Below are 24916 nucleotides of genomic sequence, written 5' to 3'. Positions count from 1 at the left end.
GCTGTGAAAGACCTCAAATTACCTTTTCAGGCTCGTTGTCCTAAGAGCTGTTTTCAGTAATGCAGACGAGTCTGCAGTTTTTCAAGAAGCTGTGCTGAGGGTCAATGAGTAAGTAGAAATAAAACGCACAGATCAGTACGTCCAGGAGATTTAACGTGTTTATGTTAAACAGACCTGTGCATGCCCATATGAGAGAAAGGCAAACTTGATGTTGTTGGCCAAATACTTGGCCATGGCTGGATTAACTTTTGTAATCAGAAAATACTTTATCTCTGGTAGATGTTGACACAGAGGAGGAACAGGTAGGTCACACCTCTCCTGGGCACAGTTGAACAGGCACCTCCAGCATGTGGTTTATCTTGCTTGAGGTCTGCACCACCCTCTGGACCTGCCACCATCTTTCTGGCCGTGTTGTTGTGTCCTATGTGGTGGGGAATGAAATAGTTCCTACTGCACCCATCAACACCACTCCTTCCCATGGAGTGTATCCCAACCCAAAAGGTAACAGACAAAACCACGAATGAAAGCAAAGCAATTTTTTTTTTTTCGGTGTATTTTTGCCTTTTTTATTTATGCTTTGACTAGAGTTGTGTCAGCATGGTCAGGAAGGACAACAAGCAACCCATCTCATGCATAGTTTGATTTCTGCAGGTTGAGCACTCTTGGTCTTTTACAACATGAACATACTTGGGATTTTTTTTTTTCCTATTCTTGTAATACATTTTTTGTCATGGCAACCAATGGGCTTTTTGTTTTCTTCTGGCTTTTTATTTTATTTTTTGTCATGAGCACTCACACACTTTGTCCTGTAAAAATTAAATCAGATGGATACTGGGATATTCTTTCTTAATCTCCAACACTGTTGCAAATGTAAAATGTATTTTTTTTTTCCCCACAGTTTTGGTGAAGCCACTGCTGGAACAAACCAAAAGGTACTAATATAAGTCATTTTATTTGGATAACTTGTATGAGTAGTGACGACTTCTTTACATTCAAATATGAACCTAACTTACATAGAATAAAAAGTGTTCTGTCTCTGCCCAGGCTTTGTTACACTATGCATTCAAAATGGATTTCTTTCAGGACCTTTTCATTCACATAGTTCAGAATTCCCTCACTGGGTGCTCATTCTCTGAGCTACACCTGGCTTGATTACATACAACAATGTACATTTTCAGAAGGCAACCTTGGAGAGCAGTTGGTGTCAGCTTAACTCTGCTCCTGGTGATAACTACAGAAATTATACCATTGATTTCAATTGGAACAGAATTAAGGCAACTGTAGGTACTTTTGGAAATGTTACCAAACATTTTTAATCAATTGTGTTTAACTATAGCAGTTAATTTAATTAAAAAAAAAAAAGATAAATAATAATAACAAGCAAGTTCTGACTGCTTAAAAAAAAAAAAAAAGGAAAAATCCATTTAAAATCATATAAAATAAAACCTGTTTTTTGTAAACAGGCAGTACTGAGTAACCAGGAATTCATGTTTCCATCTGGACGTTAACTCTATTTCAATATCAATGAGGATTGGTCATAGGCCTAAAACACTCAAAAACTTTGAAATATATTCATAAATAATCAGTCTTTACACATAATAATTTTTCTTACTGCATGTCAAAAACATGGACTTCTGCTGTACTCCCTAAAAAAAAGAAAAATGAGCAATTATTTTTGCTTTTGGCACAAAAAATACAAATAAAGGACTACCAAATTAGTCTTTATTAGCCCTACCTTTCTTTTTTTATTATTTTTTTTACAAAAGTCTTAAATACAGGTTATTATGTAAACACTGTGCACACACTGGGAGTCTGATCCTGGCCTGTTGAAATCAATGGCAAATTTCCCATTACCCGCAGTAGTGCAAGATCAAGCTCCAAGTTAGTTCGGTACATACAAGCCTAAGTCATCGAGTGAGCCATGGATTCAGGACACCAAAAGTGCAAGGTGCCTGTTTCAAAACCAGCTGCCTGAGGAATCAGATGCAGTGCTGAAAACCTTCCTGCACATGTTGGAGTTTTCTTGATGGAGAGGGTATTCACAACCTTCCAACATTTCTGCTTTCCCTCTCCTCGCAGTGTACCGTCTGCCAGAGGGTAGGCTTTCATACTTGGTCACGGAATGCCTGTGAAGATACAATGTGGTGGTCTGGCATTAGCAAACTGATGCAAAACTGTGCGCTGTAGGTGAAGCTAGAGACAAACACTTTATGTACAAAGTTACACTGCCACAATGTATGGGTATAATCCAAAGATATTTTAGCATCTGTAGACTAAGACAAACTTAACAGACTCTCAGGATTTCCTGGACATCCTCAAGTTCTTTGATTCCTCTCAGGCTTACCACCTTTTGGATCAGAAAACACTGTATGGAAATCCGGCACAGGCTCTGTAAGTGTTACTGCCTCTAGGTCTTAGCAAATAGGGATTAGGAAGAAGTAGTAAACGAGGCTTCTCACATGGCAGTGCAGCTAGTAGTTTTTGGCTACTGGAAGGCATCTTTCACCTTATCATCCAGTTGTTTAGATCTCAGGAAAGTTGATGCCATAACAAAATAATACAGCACACAACAGTTACAAGATCTCAACACATGAGGTACCTTTACTGATGCAAATAAATAGCAGATCATAAGGAGACCTTTCAAGTTCAGCTGGTTTATGGCTATGCACTTACTATCTCAATAGTGGAAAAGAGAACTACTGCCATCAGTGTTTCTGGTCACCATCAGAACAGGTCATACGCTAGGGACAAGGTCCTTCACATCAATTAGTTGATTTGTTAAACCAAAGTAGAAAACTGGATAAGAGTGCACATTCAGAGCAAGGTCAGTGATCTTCTCCAAGTCTTTCTGAATCTCAGAGGTGAGGGACAGGGAAGAACAGGTTAACAAGAATTTGGTGTGCATGAGAGTCTGCGTTGCACCTGCTTACGTTAGGCTGAAATTTGCCCTCTGCTGTGTATCTCCCATGGCTGTGAACACCAAGAATTCCAGATTGAGCAGCTGGCTGGAAGGACGCCTCATAAATTGCATCTGTTAGTTCTTACCTGAAAGGAGAGCCAACTCTGTCCATCTGCATACAGACTAGGAAGGGGTACTGTGAAAACTGCACCGTGGAGATAAAGTCTAATGCTGTTTCGATTTCCAGAGTGGTTTCCATACCAGTTTTTAGAAAGAAGGAATCCACCTCAGCATTACCAGCTACAAACATGGCTATCCTGCAAATAAATTGCAATTAATTCAAAACACATCAATAAGGAGATAAATTGCAAACACTCCTAGCATCCCTACACTAAATCTGCCCTCAGAGGAGCCTGTTTCATATAAATGTATATAAATTCAGAAGAGACTGGTGGGAACTGGCATTTCCCAAGTGAAGGGGAAAAGAGAACTACCAATGTTCTCCATACACATAACTGTTCTTTAATTTCAGCTCATCTGAAAGGTCCTTTATATTTACATTTTTCTCATTGGAACTGCCAGAGCTGAGGAGCACGAACTTTATAGAGCTACAGCACCCACTGGGGGGTATCTCACCGGTTCTTGACGTTGGTTTTGGACTCCCTGTACCACAGGCTGAACTCCATCCCTCCTGAGATGTCAATGGCCAGGCCACCTTGGAAGTCTGCACTTGCCCTCGGCCCAGATTGCAGCTGGAACTCCTGGAGGTGTGAGGAAGCACAGGTATAACCCTGTTACTGGCTGCAGACCTTAGTGGTTTCCATCCTGCCTTCTGTACTACCGCCAGCAGGCTCTGCTGGGAGCCCAGCTCACACAGAGCAAACTCCTCTCTACAGCCCCAGCATTGATGCAGCATAGTGTGGCTTTTTCAGCACGCCCAAAGGTAGTATGAATTACAGCTTCAGTGGCTAGTTGGCCAAGGCCATAAGTTAATGCACCTTATTTGCCATTGGTAATTTGCATTTAATGCATTTTCCATCAACCATCAAGTATGATTATAGCTTCTTGAAACCTCTGTGACTGGACTGGGAACCCACCATGTGCAGTCAGTTTTCAAAGCAACTATAGCTCAGGGAGACAGCAGCTTTCATATTTTGATACACAGACAAGATTTGAAAATTCACTCTGCTTGGCAATCTAACTCACTTTATACAGTTGCTTTTTTTCCCTAAGAACTAGTGGATTCGTTCACTGTTTTACAAGAGCCACTCATTCAGAAAAAGTTCATTCTGATCATGTTCCTCACATACAAAAACACTGCTTCTTCTCTGCCAGCTGTCTCTCATCCCAGACTTTCTGTGCCTGTAGTATTCCCATCAACTGCAGGCATTTGCAGGTGTGTGAATACCTAATTTCCTCCCTCTTTTTGATGTTCAGGCACTTTAAAAGTCTCTCTCCTCCTAGCTTCTCAGTGGTTCCTGCTAAGGTTTTCCCAAGGTTTAAGAAAGAAGTGGGTGGATACAGTCTGTCTTCCAAACCCCTGGTGAGGCCTTATTCGATATTGAAGTTTTTCTTCTCTAATCAAGGACTTTCCGAACTGTGGTGGTTGTCATAGTTACCTCCCTTTTTAGGGTAAACACTCAATCTCTTTAGTAGAGCCAACTTAGTAGTAGTTGCTGCTGAAGTGAGCTTGAGATTGAACACAAGAATGCAGTGGGCTGGCTGTTGCTTACAAATCCAGCATGCCTCCAGTGAGCATGGTCATTGCGTGCTCTCATTTCTTACTTTTGCACAGGTAAAAACCATGGCTTTGAAGTATTGTCCTTCCAAAACCAAAGGTTGTTTTCCTACTGATTGGAAGTAGGGAAAGAATACTTTCTGAGTTAATTAAAAAAATCCTTGTTGGTCTGTTTAGATGTGGCTATAAACATCACTTTATTTTACCTTGCTTTTAATAAGGACTGAATTGGTCAGTAGTTGTTAACGAGTGAGGTAGGTAACAGAATACATTCTGACAGAGATGCGCACAGCCAGAGGAGCAGATATTTTAAAATGCATTGTCAAATTGCACCTAAGAATATAAGAGTAGAACTGGCTTGCAATGCTGCACAACTCGAGTCCTTAAAGGCTTTAAGTACCCCAGACCTTCAGCTAGAGTGAAGTCAAGTTTGTCACTGAAACCAGCAATGAATTCAGGGAGCTCTGCTCTTGTGTTTTACTAGCTCATCTACTTCCTTATTTAGAGGTCAGCACTGTCCTTTGCCTCATGTGCAAATCCAGGCCAGGCTGATGGGAGGTGTAAATCACAGGGACCTAGCCTTCTCAGGAGCAGTATTTTCCTGTCTCTTCCTATTTTAAGCTTTGTGTGCCATTTACAGTGGAAAATGTCACCTGAAATATTGGAGTTGGTAGTTATTTGCTGTTTAAAATGCTGATATACTTTGTTTAACTAAAAAGTTTCTTTATATTTTGCACTGATAGCGCTACTGCACAGAAACTGCTGTAAAAGGCACTTCTTTGGGACCTGGCTATCTTCCACTGGGGTCTGGCTTTCTAATGGTTTTTCTGACCTATTAATAAAGCATTTAATTTCTCTGTGCCTTTTGCAAGTGTGTTGCCTAGGAGAAATATTAACACTGCTAAACTTAATGCAGGTGACTTTGGAGTCTCAAAAACAGCTTTATGAGAGTTGTTTATTTTATAGAGGCAATGATAGCTTTTGGACTGTTATTCTTAGCTGTCAGACTGCACTGTGAGAGCTAGCAATGGCTATAAAACACTGCCTTGAGCTACATGAGAAAAGATGTTACAGGCAGTGGGCAGGAGCGTAAAATCTTGGAAATCACCTCTCGATGAATTGTGCCTACTGGGATTACTGTGGTGGTAAAGTTAAGAAGGGACTTATTCAATAGATTTCACAGCACTATAAATATAAATCAGTTTGGTCTTGCTGTGCAAAATGATCCTCACAAACATCAGTGGGGGACGGCACTTTTCTGGTCTTTAAAAATAACTTTTCAAAAATCATGTTGCACTGTTGTAATAATGACAAAGTATTACATAAGTTATTTTCAGACAATTCAATGTCTCTGTTTTTAAGCTCAAGTCTTGCCTTCCAAGCCATCCTTTTGCTGCTGGGTTTCAACTGCATTATCCCTATCTTCTGTATGTTTTTTGGCCTGTGCTGAAATCAGCACTGCCGCCATCTGTGACACACTGACCTGTGGTATCACAGAGTGAGAACTTTTTTCACATGCCTACTTTTCATCTCTGATAGAAGATAAATCCACATTTGTCTTGGTTCCATACAGCATGAGTTTGTAAAAGGGCTTGTATTCTGGTCAAGCATGGCCAGGGTAAGTGGGGGCAGTACTCAACCATCAAGAAGCTAGCTTTACTATGGCTCTCTTGCACTGTTTTTCTGATGATTTCTGGTTCAGTTGTAGTCATGGTTAAAGGATTTGCCAGGTAAAAGAATTTCTAATGAAGCTTAACTGAGCTATATGAAACAGTCCAAACACAGTTGATGTTGATGCTGGAATCAACAGTGTCGATGTTAAACCACTCTTAGAAAAACACTATATTTAAAGAGTCACTCAGCCCAAAGCGGTGTTCAATGGTGTTTTAAACAATTTTTGCCTCTTTGGGGCTACAGGAAAGAACAAGTGCCTTTCTGGTTGTTCGCCTTTGGTTGCGTCCACTGATTGAATCCTAAGAGACCTAGGCAGCAACCATGCTAGTGGCAACTGAAGGGAGAAAGCGGGGTGGGATCCTGTCTAATCATGGTGCTGCCCAGACTTCCAGAGAGTCGGTGGCTGACTGAAAATGATACACTCAGATATTGCTAAAAATGGCATGCGGTCCCAGCACTGATGTGCTCCAGACTTTTATGAGGTTCTCTGAAGATGAGGAGTGGAGAATCTGCTGGCTGGCAGAGCTCTCGGGGTGTTCAGCCAGCTCATTCTGCCAGGGTATGTATGGAGCTTGATGCACGCACAGCAGATGGAAATAGTTAGTTCTGTAAACACCACGCTCATATGATCATCTTTCTCATCTCTGCAGTCTGTTTGTTAAACAGGCCATGGTAAAGATTTGCCCCGTAATCTGTGTGTGAGATTGCTATTGGAATGAGCTTTAGTTTGACAATTTCTGCATTGTCTGGGAAGCTCTCTAGACTTATGATACCCTAGTAAAGAGTCTGAGCTGGGTTCAGGATGAGGAAAGCTGTTACGTGCAGGGCACGTTTATATGTCACTTTGATCGGAGTGGATTTTCTCTTCATCTGCTTTTGGCATTTTCTTTTGCCAAGAGCTAAAGGAGAACCAACAGCCATCTGTCAGGTAACAAGGTCGTCTCTCTGCACTTTGGCATATAAATTATATTGCCAGTAACAGCCCCAAAGTCAAGCAGTCCTTTGAATATTCCAGTTTATGGAGTAAAGCTTGAGATGTTTCTTGGGCCCAGTGTTACAGTTAAATCTACAAGTTCTAAGGTGACACTTGTTTGGAATGAGCAGAAATATCAAACCAAATTCTGGCACTGCACTTTAACATGTCTAGACATTTAGTCTTCCAATAATATTAGATGTGGTTGGTTATATTTGTATGAGTCTATATTTAAGCATAAAAAGAACAGATCATTTGGGGTGAGAATTATACGAAAACTGTGTAATTCCCCTTTTTGTTTTTGTTTTAGCCTGGCTGTGAGCATATGAAATTTGTACCTCATAGCAATGTTCGTTGAAGGTGAGCTAGCTGGGAAAACTTGACTACCAGTGATTCACTAATTCATGACCTGAGAGTTATTGCCTCATTGCGTGTAAGATCTTTGGACAATTTTTGAAGAGTAAAACTTAGAGCAAACAAGAATCTGTTGGAGAGGAGACAACAGCTGATAGTAATATGAGTTTTCTACTCTAGCATTTTCTTAGTTGCATTTGGTTTTAGTCAGTATTACTGTGTTTTCTGGAATGGTATCTGTTCTCACCATTGTCCTAGATAGCTTTTCGTGTAGTTTGATTCTCCTCTTTCATATTTATAATTTTTCTGTTGCTCCCATAGTAAGAGAAGCCTACATAGTATTGATCAGATTTATCAACACTGCAAAGGGAAAATAAGATGCTCTATGTGGAAGACAGAGCATTTCTGTTTAAGAGACAGAAAAAGAAACAAAACCATGCTATTAGTACCTGTGAGTAGTCAGTCAGGAGGATAAGTCCTTTCACGACGCTAATGGGATCTCCAGTTGCTGAGAGCATTTTAGACATTAAATCACCATAGCCTTGGAAAAATGTAACTGGCCTGAGTTGGACATCAAACAGAATGGCTGACATGCCAGCAAAGGAGTCCAGGTTTTCCTCGCCTTCATCAGGAGTTGCAGCTATTATGGACTCTAGACCTTGAGCTTCAATCACCACCTAAGAAGTAACAGTGGTGCAGAATCAATGAAAACACTCTGCCTAACACAGGCTAATAACAACCATACATGTTTTCTTAATGTCTAAAAGCCTAACTCTAATTTATTTAGTTGTAGATTAAAAATTATGAGGTTATGACTCAAGGGAACAAGGTGTAGCAACTAGAAAAAATGAAAATAGAATAATTTCACTTTGCCTACAAGCACAAGCTTACTTTTCCTTTCCACGTGACCATTCTCCATACACATTCCATAGACACAAAGATTTTTGGTGCAATTTTTGTCCTGTAAAAATTCAGGAGGATTATAATATTGAAGGCGCTTGCCAACATGCATAAAATGCCAAAAAAAAGAGAGATCTCGTTTAAATCTCTTTGATTCAAAGGGGTTTGAGCCACTCATTCTATTTCCATTTTATGTTATCCTCGCAACACAGGACTTTTGCAAACTCACTAGGCTTTTACTAAGTACATCAGATAAACGATAAAGATTTAACCAGAGATGGTACATGGGTATATCATATCAGACAAGACACCTGTCTTCAGGTTTGAAGCATACATGCATTATTGTCTGCTGCAATTTTTTCCCTTTAGTGGACTGTTATCTGGCCACTGCAGCAAACATTATATTCTTAAGCGTTAACTGAATTAATTAAGAAGTTCTAAGAAGAAACCCACATATGAGCTTATTGTTTAAGTACAGTGTGGCTGTTACCTGGCCAGCATGAAGTTGAGCATTTCTGTCAAAAACATGGATGTTCAAGTTGCTTCTTCTTAAAATGCCAGAGCCTGAATAGAGGATGTCTAGGCCGTACGTGGATGATATATCAGGACCACCTTAATTAAAAAAGAAAGAAGCTACCTGTGACTAAACTAGTGGATTAATCAGATGTTTGGGAATAAAAGCAGGGTTATAAAGCAGTTTCCTGGTTACATACGTGTAATATAGCCAGAGTAAGCAGAAGAAGATCCTGGCTTGGAGAAGCGCTCGTAGTTATGAGCACGCATGTCCTTCAGAACTTTCCGAACTGTTTTGCTGTGGTATTTTGAAACAGACAGACAAACAAATAAAAACATAGACACAAAAATGATACGATAACTAACATACTACTCCTCTATAGCAACATCAAATCTGAGAAAGCATCTTTCCTGCTGGGAAATTCACTCTCTCATTTTCCTATGAAAGGAAACTAAACTTATGCCTCTAAGTCTCTCCTAACCCGGAGCTTCTTCTCCAGTTGGAGCTACTCCTGCAGTCATAGATAGAACGACAAGCAAATGAAGGTCTTGCTTGAAACTTAATATTGTTGAGCAGAAGAGATATTTTGATTATTTTCCTTCTACTTCTGTGATGTTTAAATTTTTTCTTGTTCATTGGTTCTTGAAAATCTAAAAGCAAGAGTTCCACCAAATGGACAGAATTACAATCAACGGGGGAAATTTCCTACAGCAGTGCAAGCTAGATGTCTAAGTCTAATTTGTACCTCTGAAAATGTAATTAGCTGTTAAATGAATGTAATTGAAATGCACAGGTTTATTCTGAAATATCCATTCTAAAAGTGGCACAAAGGTCAAGCATTGTCTTTTACTGCCTTTAAATTTTACAGGAGTAACTAATAAGAAACTGTGTTTTTTTCACATGTCGTCAAAGGTGTAAGAAATCAATGTGCTTATTTGAACAGAATTTCATGTACCTAGAAGGCTTTTCAAGCTGAAGTATATCTTGGATTATGGAGAGCATGTACTTGTTCATTTCCAGAGGCAGTTCACCTATGGAGAGCAGGATGTTTTTCACTTCCATGTAGGATGGGTTACTGTTCAAGATGATAGCAGCTGCAGTGGTTCGCACTGTCTTTTCATGGACTTTACGATTCTGGTGGTATATCCTATTCATTGTTTTCTTCACCTGGGGAGGAAATAGATTGTTCAGTCAGTGCTCAACTCACATAGATGACTGGGCAAAGTAAAGCTTAGAATCTGACTTAGAATATCATCTTAAGCTTTGTCCATAGCTAAGGCTAATATATTAGGATATATTTTCAGCTCTCCATTCTTCACAGTCCTTTTGGAATGTATGAGACATGTTCACAGCTCAGTGACCAAACAGAGAAGTGGATATCTGCTATGCTCTCTCAGCTGCCGTTTAAATACAGTCTTCCACACTGATTATGGCAGCAGGACTGTAAATAAATGGGAGTACTAAGTTCAAAATACTATGTCAGTAATAAGATCCAGAGAAAGACTTACTTGACTGTTAAGGAAAGATATACTGAAGTTAAAAAAAAATCCTGCAATGTTCTCTTTCTTGTTTGCATTTGTGGTGGGCCTACATCCCTGACAAGTTTATGAGTCATCTTTGTTACGTGGAGAGCCATGTAGCCGAGTGACAAAATGGCCTCTGATGTGTGCAATGCCAGGGCAGCGCCCTGGCAATTCCAGCAGATAGGAAATGGGCTGCAGGGTAGTGCAGCAGAGACAGGACCTCTGCTATTCTGAATCGTGCCTCCACCATTGCGGGCTGCGGCTATTTCACTCTTTTCATAGATAATCTATTTTCCCAGGTAATGTGAAAGCACAAGAACAGGGGTTACACGTGTTCCTATCTGTCTCCAATGTCTCCTGCATGTCACAGAGGAGACAGCTCCGTTTCAAAGGAAGCTCCAATTTGCCCTGGAGATTTCCTCCCACCTATAATGGCTGCATCTGACTCTGGAACCAAAGGCTAAGTAGCACTGGTAGACTGCAAGCTGGGATTTGGCAAGCAAAAATGGAAGGAGTTTTCTGGCTAGAAATGAAGCACATGTAATAACTTCTAAATGGAGAAAAATGTATGTGGGGTCATCTTTAAGAGTGAGACTGACAAACGTATTCTGTTGAGTTATACTTTCATTAATACAGTCTCTTGCACTTCTTTTCCTGGGCAGTATATTTCTGTACCTCGTTGGTGAGAAAAGAAGGATCATATCTCTGTAAGGCAGTAACAGCAGCATTGCTGATGTGCCCTTCATCTGACTCTGCATACTTCAGAAGCAGTGGAATTGCTTCGGGAAGGAGTGCATTCTTCAGTGCCAGCAGGTACATCCTCACGTTGTCATCTTTCTTAGGCTTTTCCAACCTCCCTAGAATCAACTTCTTGGCTTCTACAACAGCCTAAAGAAAATAAATAGCGTGTTTAAGTGGTTGTCATAACTTCACTTCTTTCCCCCTGAGAAACAGGAGCAGCAGGGCTGACAGACTAGGCAGAGAGTAAAAGTTTTCTTAAACAAGGGAGAACTGGGGGTAATCCACAGAAATTGGAAGATATTAGATTAAGGTAAAAAGCTGGCAAAACAGATGGTTAAAAAATTACTTTTTATTAAACACAGGAATTTATGGGCTTATTTTAAAACAGGGAGGAATATACTGCCCGTGTCTCTCATGCTCTCCCAGTAACATCAGCAGGGTTTGTTCATGTGTGCTGCAGACCAGCCAACAACGAACAGCAAATATTTACCGGAAGCTTGCAGCCTTCTCTGTCACACAGCTTTCGGATGAGTTCTCCCATGACAATGACAAGAGTTTCTCTGATTTCTTCATTCGCAATATCACCCTTGAACTTTGACTGTTAGGCAAAAGCAACACTGTTAGTCCTGCTGTCAAAATACCACCAACCACATGATACTCACGTAGTGGGCTGACTGTGAGCATTGGTGCAGTACAGAGGCAGTGATCACTAACATCCCGGGCTCAGGCTAAATAGGGCACTGGACTGTCGCTACACATAATGACCGAGTGCCCTTTTCCCCTTCAGGTGCATTTAGTGTCTCAAATAGCAGAATTCACTTTGAAGCCTTATTTTGCTTCGATTTTTAGAAGAGGAATATTAAACAGTGACGGGACTTTGATAAGGCTTTTCATGTTCTGCTAACACCAGAATAATGTTTATTTTCTAAGTTGTAGATGTTGGTAACATTTTACAAAGTAAATAGACTTTCTATCTGGATTTTACAAATTGTATGTGTTTCCAGGATATATATTCCTGGTACATTTCGAGGAAACCCTGGAAGGGGTAACAAAAGGAAAACTAGAAGCAGACCTTTTTCCTTCCCTTCTCCCTTTGACAGGGATGAGGTCAAAAGTAGTAACTTCATTGTATTTGTTTTGACACTTGACTTACAGTTAAAGATCTCAGGAGCATTTCACTGGGATGAGAAGCAAATCCACAGGCATATAGGAATCGCTCCTGCAGGACAGAAGTGCTTGCATCCTTAAAGTCAAGAAACTCCAGTATGGCTTCTAGAGATGCTGGCGTCTGCGCAGAGGTTATGGCATCCACTATCTGTGGACTACAAAGATGTGGAAATTAGCATATCATTGTAATGAGCTAGAAAATACTGAAAGGACTTTGCTGCATACGGAAAGAAGTTAATGTGCTGACAGACCTGTTCATTCCAGGTAAGACACAGAATCTGTTACACTTTTCGGCAAAAATTATGTCCCTGAATGCTTCCATATCGAAATAGCAGATAGACTCCAGAAAGTACTCATATCCATGGATAAAAATATTTGAATTTATGCAAATACAGGATTAGGTTATAAATCAGAAAAAAAAAGTGTTTTATTTCAACTGAAATAATTGGCAACTTCAGAAGAACAGGCTTCTACGCTACCTTCTATGCTTCCTGAGTTACTCACAGGGTTATTATTTCTGTTGCTAACTGCTATAATTTGTTTGAAAGATGCTGAATGCGCAGTGGTACTCAGAAATGATTTTCAGCTCCCAAGTTTAGATGCACATGCTGGTCATACATAAACTGCAGTCTAAGGACAAAATCCAGGCATGAACCACCCCCATTCTCTGGTGTATTTGCACGTGAAGGAAACCAATGGGAAAGTCAACAACAAATTAGAGAGTGTTCCAGAGCTAGCAACATGGATGAGAAACTGAAGGCAAAGCTACAGAGCATGTTTGCCCTGAGTTGTAGTTATACTCTTAGTGACTGAATAATGTGCTGCGAATATATTTTACTACAAAAATAAGCACAGATTTAAAACAAGCAAACAAAAAACCTCTTATTTTCCTGCAGATGGTACTGAATACTGTTTTTGTATTGTTAGGACATTACCAGTAGAACTGAACTTGTTTGCATGCAACTTGCTCTTCTGCAGGTTTAAGTAACTTAAACTCTTTGAAAGCTTATTCACGATGACTTACAGGAGTTCTTTATTTTCGGTTTTAATAATCTGAAGTATCTCCTCTTTTGTAGCTTTTCTGATGTTCTGAATGAAGGATAAAAAACTTCTTGCTGCTTCAGCTTTGGAGAGTTTTTCAGGATGCATGTGTTCTTTGATGCTTTTCCAGTGTTCAGAAAGCTGCAAAATAATTCATATTTTGTCAAATCTCTCAGTGCAATCGGGTTTGGAACAAAATGTGATCATTTAGACTGTCATTGGAATAAGCTGACTTCTTTTCCTTTGTAAATTTACTGTTCTTTTTGATATGTATGATGTTTTGTTACTATTTTCTTTTTAGTCAGCTTTTTTAAAGTAGGAGATGGACAATCCCCATTTTATAAGTTAATTGTATTTTGTTACAGCATGGTAATTTCTGAAGTGGTTTGTGTGGAACAGGAGTAAACGTCCCATAAGCAATTTTAATTCCTTATTCATAAAGCTGCATAAGATATGAAAGGATTTGTGGTAAGTGTACAAAATGGTAGGAAAGAAGATATTAGAATAGGTATCTGCTTCTTCAGATGTTGTTGCTGTATTTATTCCTGATGCTACATAGAATCATAGAATATATAGAGTTGGAAGGGATCTGTATAGGTCATGTAGTCCAACTCTCCTGCAAAGAACAGGGACATCCGCTGCTCAGTCAGGTTGCTCAGAGCCTGATCCAGCCTGGCCCTCCGTGTCTCCAGGGACAGGGCTTCTACCACATTTCTGGGCAACCTGTTCCACTGCCTCACCATCCTCACTGCAAAAGACTTTTTCCTTATATCCAACTCAAATCTCCCCTCTTTTATTTTGAAACTGTTTCCTCTTGTTCTGTCACCACAGACCATGCTAAGGAGTCTGTCCTCTTCTTTCTTGGAACTCCCTTTTATGTACTAAGAGGCCACTATCAGGTCATCTTGAAGCCTTCTCTTCTCCAGGCTCAACAGCTCCAGCTCTCTGTGCCTGTCCCTGTAGGACAACTCCCTCAGCCTGCTGGCCACACTTCCTTTGATGCAGCCCAGGCTACGGTTGGCTTTCTGAGCTGCGAGGGCAAACTGCTGGCTCATGTCCATCTTGCCATCCACCAGTACCCTTAAGTCCTTTTTGGCAGAGCTGTGCTCAACCCCAGCTTGTACTGATAGTGGGTGTTGCCTTGGCTCAAGTGCAGACCTTGCACTTGGATTTGTTGAACCTCATGAGCTTCTCCTGGGCCGACTGCTCAATCCTGTCTAGGTCCCTCTGGATGGCATCCTGTCCCTCAGGCATGTCAACCACACCACACAGCTTGGTGTCATCTGTAAACTTGCTGAGAGTGCTCTCAACCCCACTGTTGATGTCATTTATAAAGTCCCGGCACTGACTCCTGGAGTCAATGATCTTCATCCAGACACTGAGACATGTTCCACCACTCTCTGGACTCGATCCTGCAGGCAGTTCTTTGTCCATCAAACAGTCCACCCATCAAATTCATATCTTTCAGATTTGGAGTGAAGGATATTGTGGGGTACCACGTGAAAGGCCTTACTGAAGTCCAGATAGATGGCATCAGTGTCTCTTCCCTTGTCCATTGATGCACTGACGCTATCTTAGAAGGCCAATAGGTTGGTCAAGCAGGATTTGCCCTTGATGGAGCCATGCTGGTTCTTCCATATCACCTCCCTGTCTTCCATGTGCCTTAGCATAGCTTCCAGGAGGATCTGCTCCATGATCTTTCCTGGCAAGACGTGAGACTGATAGGTCAGTAGTTCCCAGGGTCATCCTTTTTACCCTTCTTAAAAATAGATGTGATGTTGCCTATTTTTTCCAGTCCAGGGGCTTCACCTGATTGCCATGACTTTTCAAATATCATCGAGAGTGGCTTGGTGAGCAAACCTGATCTTTGCTCACAGCAGGAGGGATATTGCTTCTCCAGTCCCCTCCTTCCAAACCAGTCGTTCAAGGGCTGTATGATGAGCAGTTATCAGAGAAGACTGAGGCAAAAAAGGTGTTGAGTACCTTAGTCTTCTTGTCTGTTGTCACCAGTCATGTTTCTGACTTGAATGAGCAAACATGATGCCAAAGCACCCGTATCTGTCCCTCCAGCTGCACTCCCATAAGAAACTGGTGCAGGTATTCTGACCTTTCCTCTCTCACTTGCCTATACCTCCGTTATCTCAAATTATCGAGAACGTTCTTTGGTTAAAACTCAGCTGTTCTCTGTAGGAGTGTTTACTGCAGTTTTCCTGAGTGGGAAATAACACTAGCACCCATGTGACCTTTTCTAAAATACTTCCCCTCTTCATGGGGTTTGTATTAGGCAATAACACTTGAACCCGCCATCAAACAGAAGTATCATTCAGCAGTACAGAGTGCAACTGCCATCACTGTAACAAACAAATAATTAGGCAACAGTGATTGAGACATAAGATATTTCCTGGAGATTAATAACCAGCTGGGAGGAGATCATGTTCTGAGGCACAGATGGATCTGTTAACCTCAACTGGTGATTAGTGCTTAGCACCAAGGTCAGTGTGGCTATTATAAGCTGAGATTGGATAAACATATGGGGCACTTTCTATTCTCTCTGTTGAAGTTGCACCATAACCCAGCAAAATTTCTCTAACTTCATTAATCCCATTTTTTTTTCTGTGCAGAGCTCAGTTCTTTTGGCAGCTCTTAGCTGGCTTAGCCCATAGCTCAGGAACACAAGACTGAAGGCCAAGTCTTCTTTTAGGAATTCTCTAACCACTCAACTGCTACAGGGAGCAGCTGCCTTTTCCTGAAGTGACCATGACTTTGAAAAACAACATCCACAGCTGAATTTAACAAGGGGCTTCGTTTTCCTGTTGTGAATGTCAAGCTGTTTGGATTGAATAAGCCAGAGATTCAGGCTCAGATGCACACACCATGTGCATACATCTACCAAAGCTCAGACAGGAATTGGATTCTCTCTGATCAAATCAGAGTTCTGGGCAGCAGTTCTGGGTGCTCTTGGAAAATTCAAGCCAAGCAGAGATGCCATAAATTGAAAAAGACTTGATTTTGACTGTCAGTGCCTTACCAGCCTATGCAAAGTTTCCTCGGGTTAGTTGGGCCCAACCACTGAGACCATATGGTACACCACAGCTATGTGGGTTGCTAGCAGCATCCCTGCAGTGCTGAATCTAAACTCATCAGCCTGCCTGCTGCAGGATGTGCTCCCTCTGGCACGGTGTTGTGAAATACATCTGGAGCTGACTGTGGGCAATCAGGATGTCTTTACTCCATGGGCATGGCATGGAGATGGACGTAATGAACAACTGGGTTGGTATTTAGACCTTCATCATGCATTGCCAGCAAATCATCTTTCTTCTATTAAAAACAATGTCAAGTAAACAAGGGAACACTCCAAATGCAAATGTTGCTTCCTTACATTAATTACTTGAGCACTGAGAAACAGCTTCTCATGTTAACTACTACATGGCTTATCCAGTGGGCCTAAGCACACACAGCCCCAAGCCAAACTTTTCAAAGGTTGTCAACACAAAACAGAACAAAAATAATCTCCATTGCAGAAGGGGAAAGCACCTGTTTCTTGTAGGAACCATGAGCATAATGAAATTTTTAGGAGCCATGAACTCTTCTGAAAAGAGCATGCTTTATGATGATGTCTAAATTTAAATCTAGATCTAAACTTAAATGGAGATGTTGATATTAATCTCACAGAAGCTAGAGCTGCCACCTGTGCAGTGGGGATAGTAATGGTTAATTTACTAAATTCATATAATTAGAGACAAGACTCGTTACGATTTGAAAATGGTAATGAAAACATAAATCTGCGGGACATGTCATGTCAACATGGCATTAATGTATACTATGATATATAAGTACCAAATGTTATGTTGCTGCTTTGGATACAGCGTTCTGTTTATAGACCCCATCTTTTCATAGCAGTTACTGTAAAATACAGTGAGAAAGCAAGACTTCATTCTCATCATGCCATTAGGTTTATAGCTCGGTTCTCAGGCAGTGCACTGGAATTATACCCTCTGTTTATTATCTTGGTCTGGAAATTATCTCTATAATCATTATGACAAACAGGGTTCCAAGTGACAAATTAGACAGCACAAACCCTGATGGGCAGAATCTGGGGGAGAGCACCTGTCCCTGCTCTGTTTAAGACCCCATGATGTTCCCTACTCAGAACTGCTTCAGCACGTGTGCAGCATCATTTACTATTTCATTTTCACTGGTCTATTTTTTAATCTTCTCTATGGCTGTACAAGCTTTAGACAGGATAAATTATTGCGGTACAATTTTACTCCCAAATAGCTAGTTCCAATATAGTAAGGTTTTTGTTCTCACAAGGAATTGAGGATCAACATTTTATGTGCTGAATAGAAGCCTTATCTTGCATATCAAAAATTGTCAGTCTTTAATTCAGTACTTCCATTCATTCCTGAACTCATTCCACAATGGTAATAGCATCAAAACCATTTGCTAACAATCACTGAAACAATCTATGTTAGCGTTTATGATTAATAATTTATGTATTTCAGTAAAACAAAAGATGATGCATTAAAAGTAGGTAGTTGAAGTAAAGAGTTTTTAGTAGATTTAAATGTTTAGGTATGAAAAGATCGGGAGTTTAGTTTGGTTGCTTTTTTGTTAGCTATTTTTTTTCATGGTGATAGAGATGAGAAGAGCATTGAACTTGCCAAGAATACTAAAGCCCCAATATATTTTTCAAATATAAAAATATTTATAAAGGGCCTATAAAGTCTTTTCAATAAAAGACTTCCTTCAGGGTCAAGCAGTTAAGATAGGCAGATATATTCCCTGCCTAAGGAATGGCTGGCTATCTTCAATTTCTAGGAGCAGAGAATTATCTATAAACACTGGTCACCCATCTTTGTAGTCATTTCCCACCCCATTAACAAGAGGAAATAAGTTTCTGCCGACTCAATTTTGGCAAAGATGAAATAAAACAGAAGAGCGTTGAATTTCCTAGTAGTCTGAGAAACACTGCGTTTAATTTTTGAAAGACAGCTAAAAGGCTGGTATTTTTAGAGGCAGTTATTAAAATACCCTCACGTGGTGAAGCACCATTGCATCACTACAGTGCTTCCTGCCCTGGGTACCTCTTCTAGTGGACTACTTGGACAGAAACTTCTATTTCCCTCTTGTTCAGCTCAGCTAACCATCTTGACATCCTATGAGTCTGTATTTACTTACTGAAGGACACTTCTTGCATTCGGATTTGACCGTCTCTGCTACTAGCGGCATGGAAACGTAACTGGAGTCCAAAGTCTTGATAACACCAGCAACATGCTTCCCAGCAATCAGTCCAGGGCCAGCCTCTACCGATTGCAGTTCCAGTTTCTGCCTGTGCATCCATACATTGAAAACACCATTAGAACTTAAACGTTTTGAAGAAATGCAGAAATGTTACGTAGAGAAAATGAACAAACAAAAGTCTTCACAGACCAAAACTATAGGACACGGAGTTTTCAGACTCACTTTAAAATGATCAAATTGTGGAAAGCCTATGGCTTTTTTAAGGTAACAGAAATATGTAATACTGGTAGGGTTTCTGCTAAAGGAATGTGCCATAAAATACCTGAACAACAAACTTTCTGAAGCATGGATCTATAGTGTCTGGTAAACCATACACATTAATGAAACGTTTCATATATTTGTTTACAACAAGATCTGAAAAGTGGAATTTTGACTGTTTTTGTTTTTTTTCTTCTTTGTGTGTTTGTTTTTAATAGCATAATACCAAGGAGGTGCCTGAATAATTTCTCTTATATGACTAGCTCCAAACTTTCAGTGTTTTAGAATCTGGGGTCAGACACAGATCTAGCTTTCACTACTGCTTCCTTTCTATGCAGACTTTTTTTTCTATCCTTATGAACTTCCACATAATAGAAATGAAGATCCATCTGAAGTATTTCTTAGCAATGAGAGGATGCAGAAACAGAAATTCCACAGAAGTAATGTGTTTTTAAAAATGTTTTGGCCAGTTTCAGCTGCTTTAATTCATTTCTTATGGGTGCCATTATTTGTTATCTGCAGTATGGGAGAGCCTTTAATCGGACTAGGCACCATAAGCATACAAAAGAGATCTAAATTCTACCCAGAGAGTTCAGAGCCTTAGATCTTAAAGCTGTGAGACAAACATGTAAACTGACTTGAACCACAAATGCTGTTACCATCAATGACAGTCAAGTTTCCCAACTTACTTTGAAACTATTTTGGCACCTGTTTTTCGTCGGGAATTCAGAAGGAAAACGTAATTCTCTTCTGCCTTAATGGATTTAATGAAACTGTCTTCCAGCACATAAATTGTGGCAGATGTGGCTTTTGTGTTGACATCTAAAATCTGAAAGTAATTAAAAAATAAACCAGAAGGAAGGCTGGTAAATAAACAGCAGACTAGGAGAAGATCTCGTAGTTCCCAATCACAGCAAAGTGCATGATGAAATACAGCAAGATGAACTAGGTGCACATGGGTTGATGACATCTCAAGCTAATACTGCAAACAAGGAACTCCCAGGTTTTCACAGATTCCCTCTACCACAAGAAGCCACTCATTTTGTCACCATGTGTTTCAAATTCAATATGAGGAAGAAAAAGGTGGAGGGTTGGAAGCTGTGAAACAGGCTGTAGCTGGGAAAATGTCCTGCAATACCTTTAGTTGAAAATATACTTCAAAAAAGATCAGAAGCTTTTCCAGGAAAATCACTTATCAATGAGATTGCCATATTCACATCTGGGAAGCACAACTAGTAGCTTTGCTTGATGCGTTTGTGAACTATTTGAAGTCTTCATGGCAAGTGTGAAAATCAGGAATTCTGTCACTGTGTTAAATTAGTTTATAAACAGAGCATATGCTACATTTAGATTTCTCCGAGCTAAGGAGGGTTAGCTTCTGACACAGGGAATCCCAGTGCCCTCAGGATGTGTTCAGCTTGTACTCAGTAGTAACTGCTTCAGAAAGGCAACTACTAGTAGGGAGGGATCATTAAGGCCATAGTAGGGCTTCAGGTGCCTGGACAGCACATCTACATTACGCCTGGAATTACTCCCACGAATGCACAGCAGGAGTCCACCCAGGAGCCAGGATTTCAGCCAGCATTTATTGTGTAAGCTGAATGCTGTGATGTAGCAGCTGTGAAAAAGGTTACAGTTATCACTATTTGCCCAAAAATCATGTGAACATGTTTGCTAGACTCAAAACCAGCTGAGCCAAGGTGGTTTAAACAAGAGAATCATTTCCCTTTCTCCATGTGGGTATTACATATGAAACTTGTTCTAGGAGTACTCCAAATGTAACGTAATGTACAGAACATAATGTTCTGTAATGCCAAGAAAGGCCTTTTGAAAATATGGGTAATAGCTAATAAGGATATATTTAAAATAGGCAGAACATATTTTATCTTATTAAAGAAATTGTACCTGGTTATGGCTGGTAAATCCTGTTTTTTCTATTTCACAGGTGTCCAGAGCTTTTATTTTAGTCACTTGATCTTGGCGTACCTGGTAAGTAACATTGCATTTCCCAGATATGTCCACCTTAGAAACAAACAAACAAAATAGTTAGATTAGGACAATTTCCTGAATTTATCTTTTGGACTCCAGAACTCCTTCCAAAAAAGAATGATTTTCTCCACTGTTGGCATCTCGTACAAGAGATGCTGTGCTGTTTGGGTCTGAGTTTATGTATCAGTTTTGAATGTAAATAAAGGCTCATTGTTTCTAACTACCTGTCTTGAATAGGCAGGTGTACTTTCCATTGGATGGTAATGAAAAAAAGTGTTTATTTAAACAAAAAAGTTGGGAAAAAACTGGCAGCTGACATTGTACTTATGAATTTGAGTTAAATTTCAGTTTTTTCATTTTGATAGATGCAAAAATTATCTATGTAGCGTAGGTTGAATGGTTGTGGCTAAACCATTGCAAACTTTGTCTGCATACTTGGTTCAATTTAAAATCAACTTATCCATTGAATTGAGCTTAGGAATCCACTGACTGTTTAAGTTGGTTTCTGTCCACATTCTGCTAAATTGATAAAAATACTTAAAAGAATTTAGCCAATATTTAAGCTACTTGCAGCGACTTGGCTTGCATCACCAGATTGTCTTTTCATCTCCACCCTCAAATACAGTCGAAGGGCTGGTTTCTGCCACACTTCATTCCTTCTGAAGCCAGCTGGAGCCTCAGCGCTGCCTTTTAGATCAGAGTGGGCTCTGTCTGTTTCCCTGATGATTATCTTGCGAGATATAGCACCGTACCTCTCGAACACTACCAGAGTGCATCTGTAGCTGGAAAAGGCTAGCCAGGCCTCTCTTAAGATTTTGAGTAAAACCAGGTTCATTTTCGTATGAGTAGAAGTTTTGGACCTGTAGGAATAAAAAACAAGTATGTAACAAATGCAGTTAAATGAGAAATAAAAAGTTTGAATCCTTTCCATTTAAAAAAAAATGACACTTTCTTCCAATTGGGAAGCTGAATTTGAACCTGTTGGTCTTAGTTAAGCAGAGGTTACAGAACCTGGTGATAAGAGTACACAGATTTTTTAAGCCTTCAGCTGTACCAAAGTACAGTTCCAGTGCTGTGAATATCTTTCTGGCCATTTAGGTGAGAAATTGGAATTAAGGTGGAAAATGTTATATAGTTTTAAAAGTTACTCATTTTTCTTCATTGAGCTCAGATAATCCCTTCTCATCTGCACACAATATCTGCTGCACTTTAATCACAGGCTTCAGAAAAACAGAATGAATCATAGATAAATCACAGAATCACTTAAATGACGTGTCAAACACCTCACAACCTTTGAACTTCAGGGATCAACTGTTGTGCTTTAGTCTCCCCTTTGGCAACGAAAGACTTTGCACCTCCACTTTGCATTCAAGGTGCCTTAAAAGTGTACTTTTTCAGGAACTGTAAGTCAAGTCAGCATGTTATCTCAGGGCAACCCTGGAAAGTGAAATCACTGTGCCAGGGATGAAAGTATCACAGCACAGAAAAATCATAAAGGGAGTGTACAGTCCCTATTATTGAGAAAAATCCCAAGTTTTTAATACCATATCTCAGTCTTAGCAAGTGAACTGCTTCTACCCATGTATTTGCAATTCTCTGAGAGCAGATGTATTGTAACCGTTGTTCTTCAGACACCTCAGCCCTCCTTCAGGGATGTGCACAGTTGGGAGCCAGTGCTATCCTGTTTCTTTTTCTGTTGTGTAAAACTGATGACAAGGCTGAGTCTGAAAGTTACTGAGTAGACTCGATAGCAGCTGCAATGCAGTAGGCTGAGCTGGTGGCCAGAGTATGTACTCAGTGCCTATTTACAGCAAGAGGTAAAGATTCTGTTGGGATAGAGTGTCACAGCCCTCACTGTGCTCCACAGAAGCAAAAAGGGAGCATCAACCTTCAGCCTTCCTGCTTTCTCACTGCCCCTCTATCAGTGTCCCACTGACTCAGGCTGCGGAGGGGAGAGCAGGACTGTTGGTTTAACACTCCTGGCCACAAGCAACAGGAGGGTGGAGGAGCATAGGGAGCTGGCAAGAGGAGCTGTTGCTCAAACCTTGATTATTGCTGCCCAGAGTGCAAGGAGACAAGGGAATGGTTCCACAGGAAAAAAAATGTGGAGAAGTTTTGCATGATTCTCCTTCTGAACAAGGCTGGAATGCTGAGAATTGCAATTGAACATGGGTGCTCCTACAGGGAGAGACTGCTTTAGTGCTCTTTCTGGGAAGGCTGTAAAACCCAGGCAGCAGCTGAAGCGCACTTGCACACGCTCTTTTCCTTTTGATTTTTGGAGTGGGTTTCCCAGCAGAGAGACAACATGAGTGGTTGTAGTTCTTTCAGAATCAAGCTCACTAATTTGGGAACGTTGAAGCTGCAGGTGACAATGAAGTCAGTAAGCAAGCCAGAGAGGTGGGTAAAGCAGTCAGGCTAAGATATCTGTTAAGGGTTTAAAGAAATTAGCACTACTCCTCATAGACTTGGTACTACCTCCCTCATTACATACAGTATTACCATTTCTGTCTTCAGGACTTGGATAAAATCCTGGCCTCAATGAAGTCAATAACAAAAAACCTGCACAGCAACTGTGCATATATCTGTGTATGTACCCATATATCTATGGCCAAGATGCCGTTTACTTACCTACTTACATACAGTGTTCTCAGCGCACAAGAGGCTTAGGCTTTAAGAGCCCCTTGTGCAGGTGAATTATAGTATGTTTCAAATTACTCTATTTTGTACAGAAAGATAGGACACAGTGGCATGTCAAGAACACTGAGAGGATAGTGAGTCATTACATTCTCCAAGTTTGTAATAAAAGATTTGCCCCAGGTGTCCTCAGCAATTGCATAGAAACTTTGAAAGACAAGGTCTTACCTTTCCACGGGCTAACTCAAGCACCATGGGCCTCTGTAGAGCTTCCAGATATTCTTTCCCGATGATTTTCTCTGTGCTTTTTCCTTTGAAGATGCTTTTATCAGATGGACGTTCATTCACATTTTCTACTTGGACATTTCTTATCTAGCAAAGTAAAAGCAGAGAAAATTCATGTAGAGAACACACTGGTATTGGCCTAGGGTAGGCTGAATAAACGAAATCACTTCAAACCTAAACACCAAAACCAGTCTATATTTAGCAAACTTAATGATTTGTAGCTAGATCTGAAGGTTTCAGCATATTGCCCCTCACATAGGTGCTTGTACAAAAGTTGTTTGAAGTGACAGAAGCTGTTTGAAGCAATTTCAAAACACAGGAGACATTCTGAAGTTTTGGCTTAGAAAGCTAGATACGCTCTTGTGAAGTTTTACTCTACAAGGAACAGCTAAATGGAGAAGCTGCTCTTAGTTGATGAGAACATGGGAGAATAAAAGATTTAGCTCATCTTCTGAAAATATATTATTCAGGATTAGATTAACAATTAGATAAAGGCAGGAGAGGTTAGGCACGTTCTAAGTTATGTAATGGCATTAATTACCATAACTTTGATCAATTGGTCATCATCATTTTCAGGATTTCTCCATAAGAGGTTGACATCTACACCAGCAGAAAACCGGTAGCCTGCACTTTTCTGCAGGGATGCTTTAGCCCGATCAACATAGACTTCAGCAGTGTAAGCAAATCTATATAATCTGTCATTACTTAAGCTTGGTCCAGTAGTGTGCCCTGTTTGAAAAGGAAAACAAAATTGATTTAGAAATGACTAATACAAAATGACATCTGAGTTCTCTCTAATAAAACACCCTTAGGAAAATTTAAAATGCAATTGTCAACAAAAGATTATAGGGGATCTTGATCCCCTGGCTTACAGAGATTGTCCCACCAGAACCGTTGTTTTTTCTTAAATTGGCACTGATTTTATGTACACAGGGTAAGAATATGCACAAAATCCTTTGGTTTAGCTCTACACTTGTATAGG

General features: G+C 40.2%; 1 protein-coding gene across 1 annotated transcript in view; it reads right to left on the bottom strand.

Annotated features, from left to right (window-relative positions):
* Positions 1-535: 535 nt before the first annotated feature.
* Positions 536-24916, bottom strand: part of MTTP (microsomal triglyceride transfer protein) — a 29003-nt gene continuing 4622 nt past the window's right edge. Inside the window, exons 2-18 of the mRNA NM_001109784.3 lie at positions 24476-24663; positions 23878-24021; positions 21768-21875; positions 20932-21048; positions 19716-19855; positions 18706-18856; positions 13508-13665; positions 12470-12638; positions 11807-11914; positions 11251-11463; positions 10008-10219; positions 9252-9349; positions 9029-9150; positions 8088-8315; positions 3536-3660; positions 3046-3216; positions 536-2126 (exon numbers count right to left, since the gene is read on the bottom strand). Of these exons, the coding sequence (NP_001103254.3) occupies positions 1958-2126; positions 3046-3216; positions 3536-3660; positions 8088-8315; positions 9029-9150; positions 9252-9349; positions 10008-10219; positions 11251-11463; positions 11807-11914; positions 12470-12638; positions 13508-13665; positions 18706-18856; positions 19716-19855; positions 20932-21048; positions 21768-21875; positions 23878-24021; positions 24476-24663 (2621 nt within the window). The 3' untranslated portion in view covers positions 536-1957. The remainder of the gene's footprint in view (positions 2127-3045; positions 3217-3535; positions 3661-8087; positions 8316-9028; positions 9151-9251; positions 9350-10007; positions 10220-11250; positions 11464-11806; positions 11915-12469; positions 12639-13507; positions 13666-18705; positions 18857-19715; positions 19856-20931; positions 21049-21767; positions 21876-23877; positions 24022-24475; positions 24664-24916) is intronic.

Source organism: Gallus gallus, chromosome 4, assembly GCF_016699485.2.
Source record: "Gallus gallus isolate bGalGal1 chromosome 4, bGalGal1.mat.broiler.GRCg7b, whole genome shotgun sequence".
Taxonomy (NCBI): Eukaryota; Metazoa; Chordata; class Aves; order Galliformes; family Phasianidae; genus Gallus; species Gallus gallus.
The sequence above is the reverse complement of the archived record's forward strand: the minus strand, read 5'-3'. Positions and strand labels throughout refer to the sequence as shown.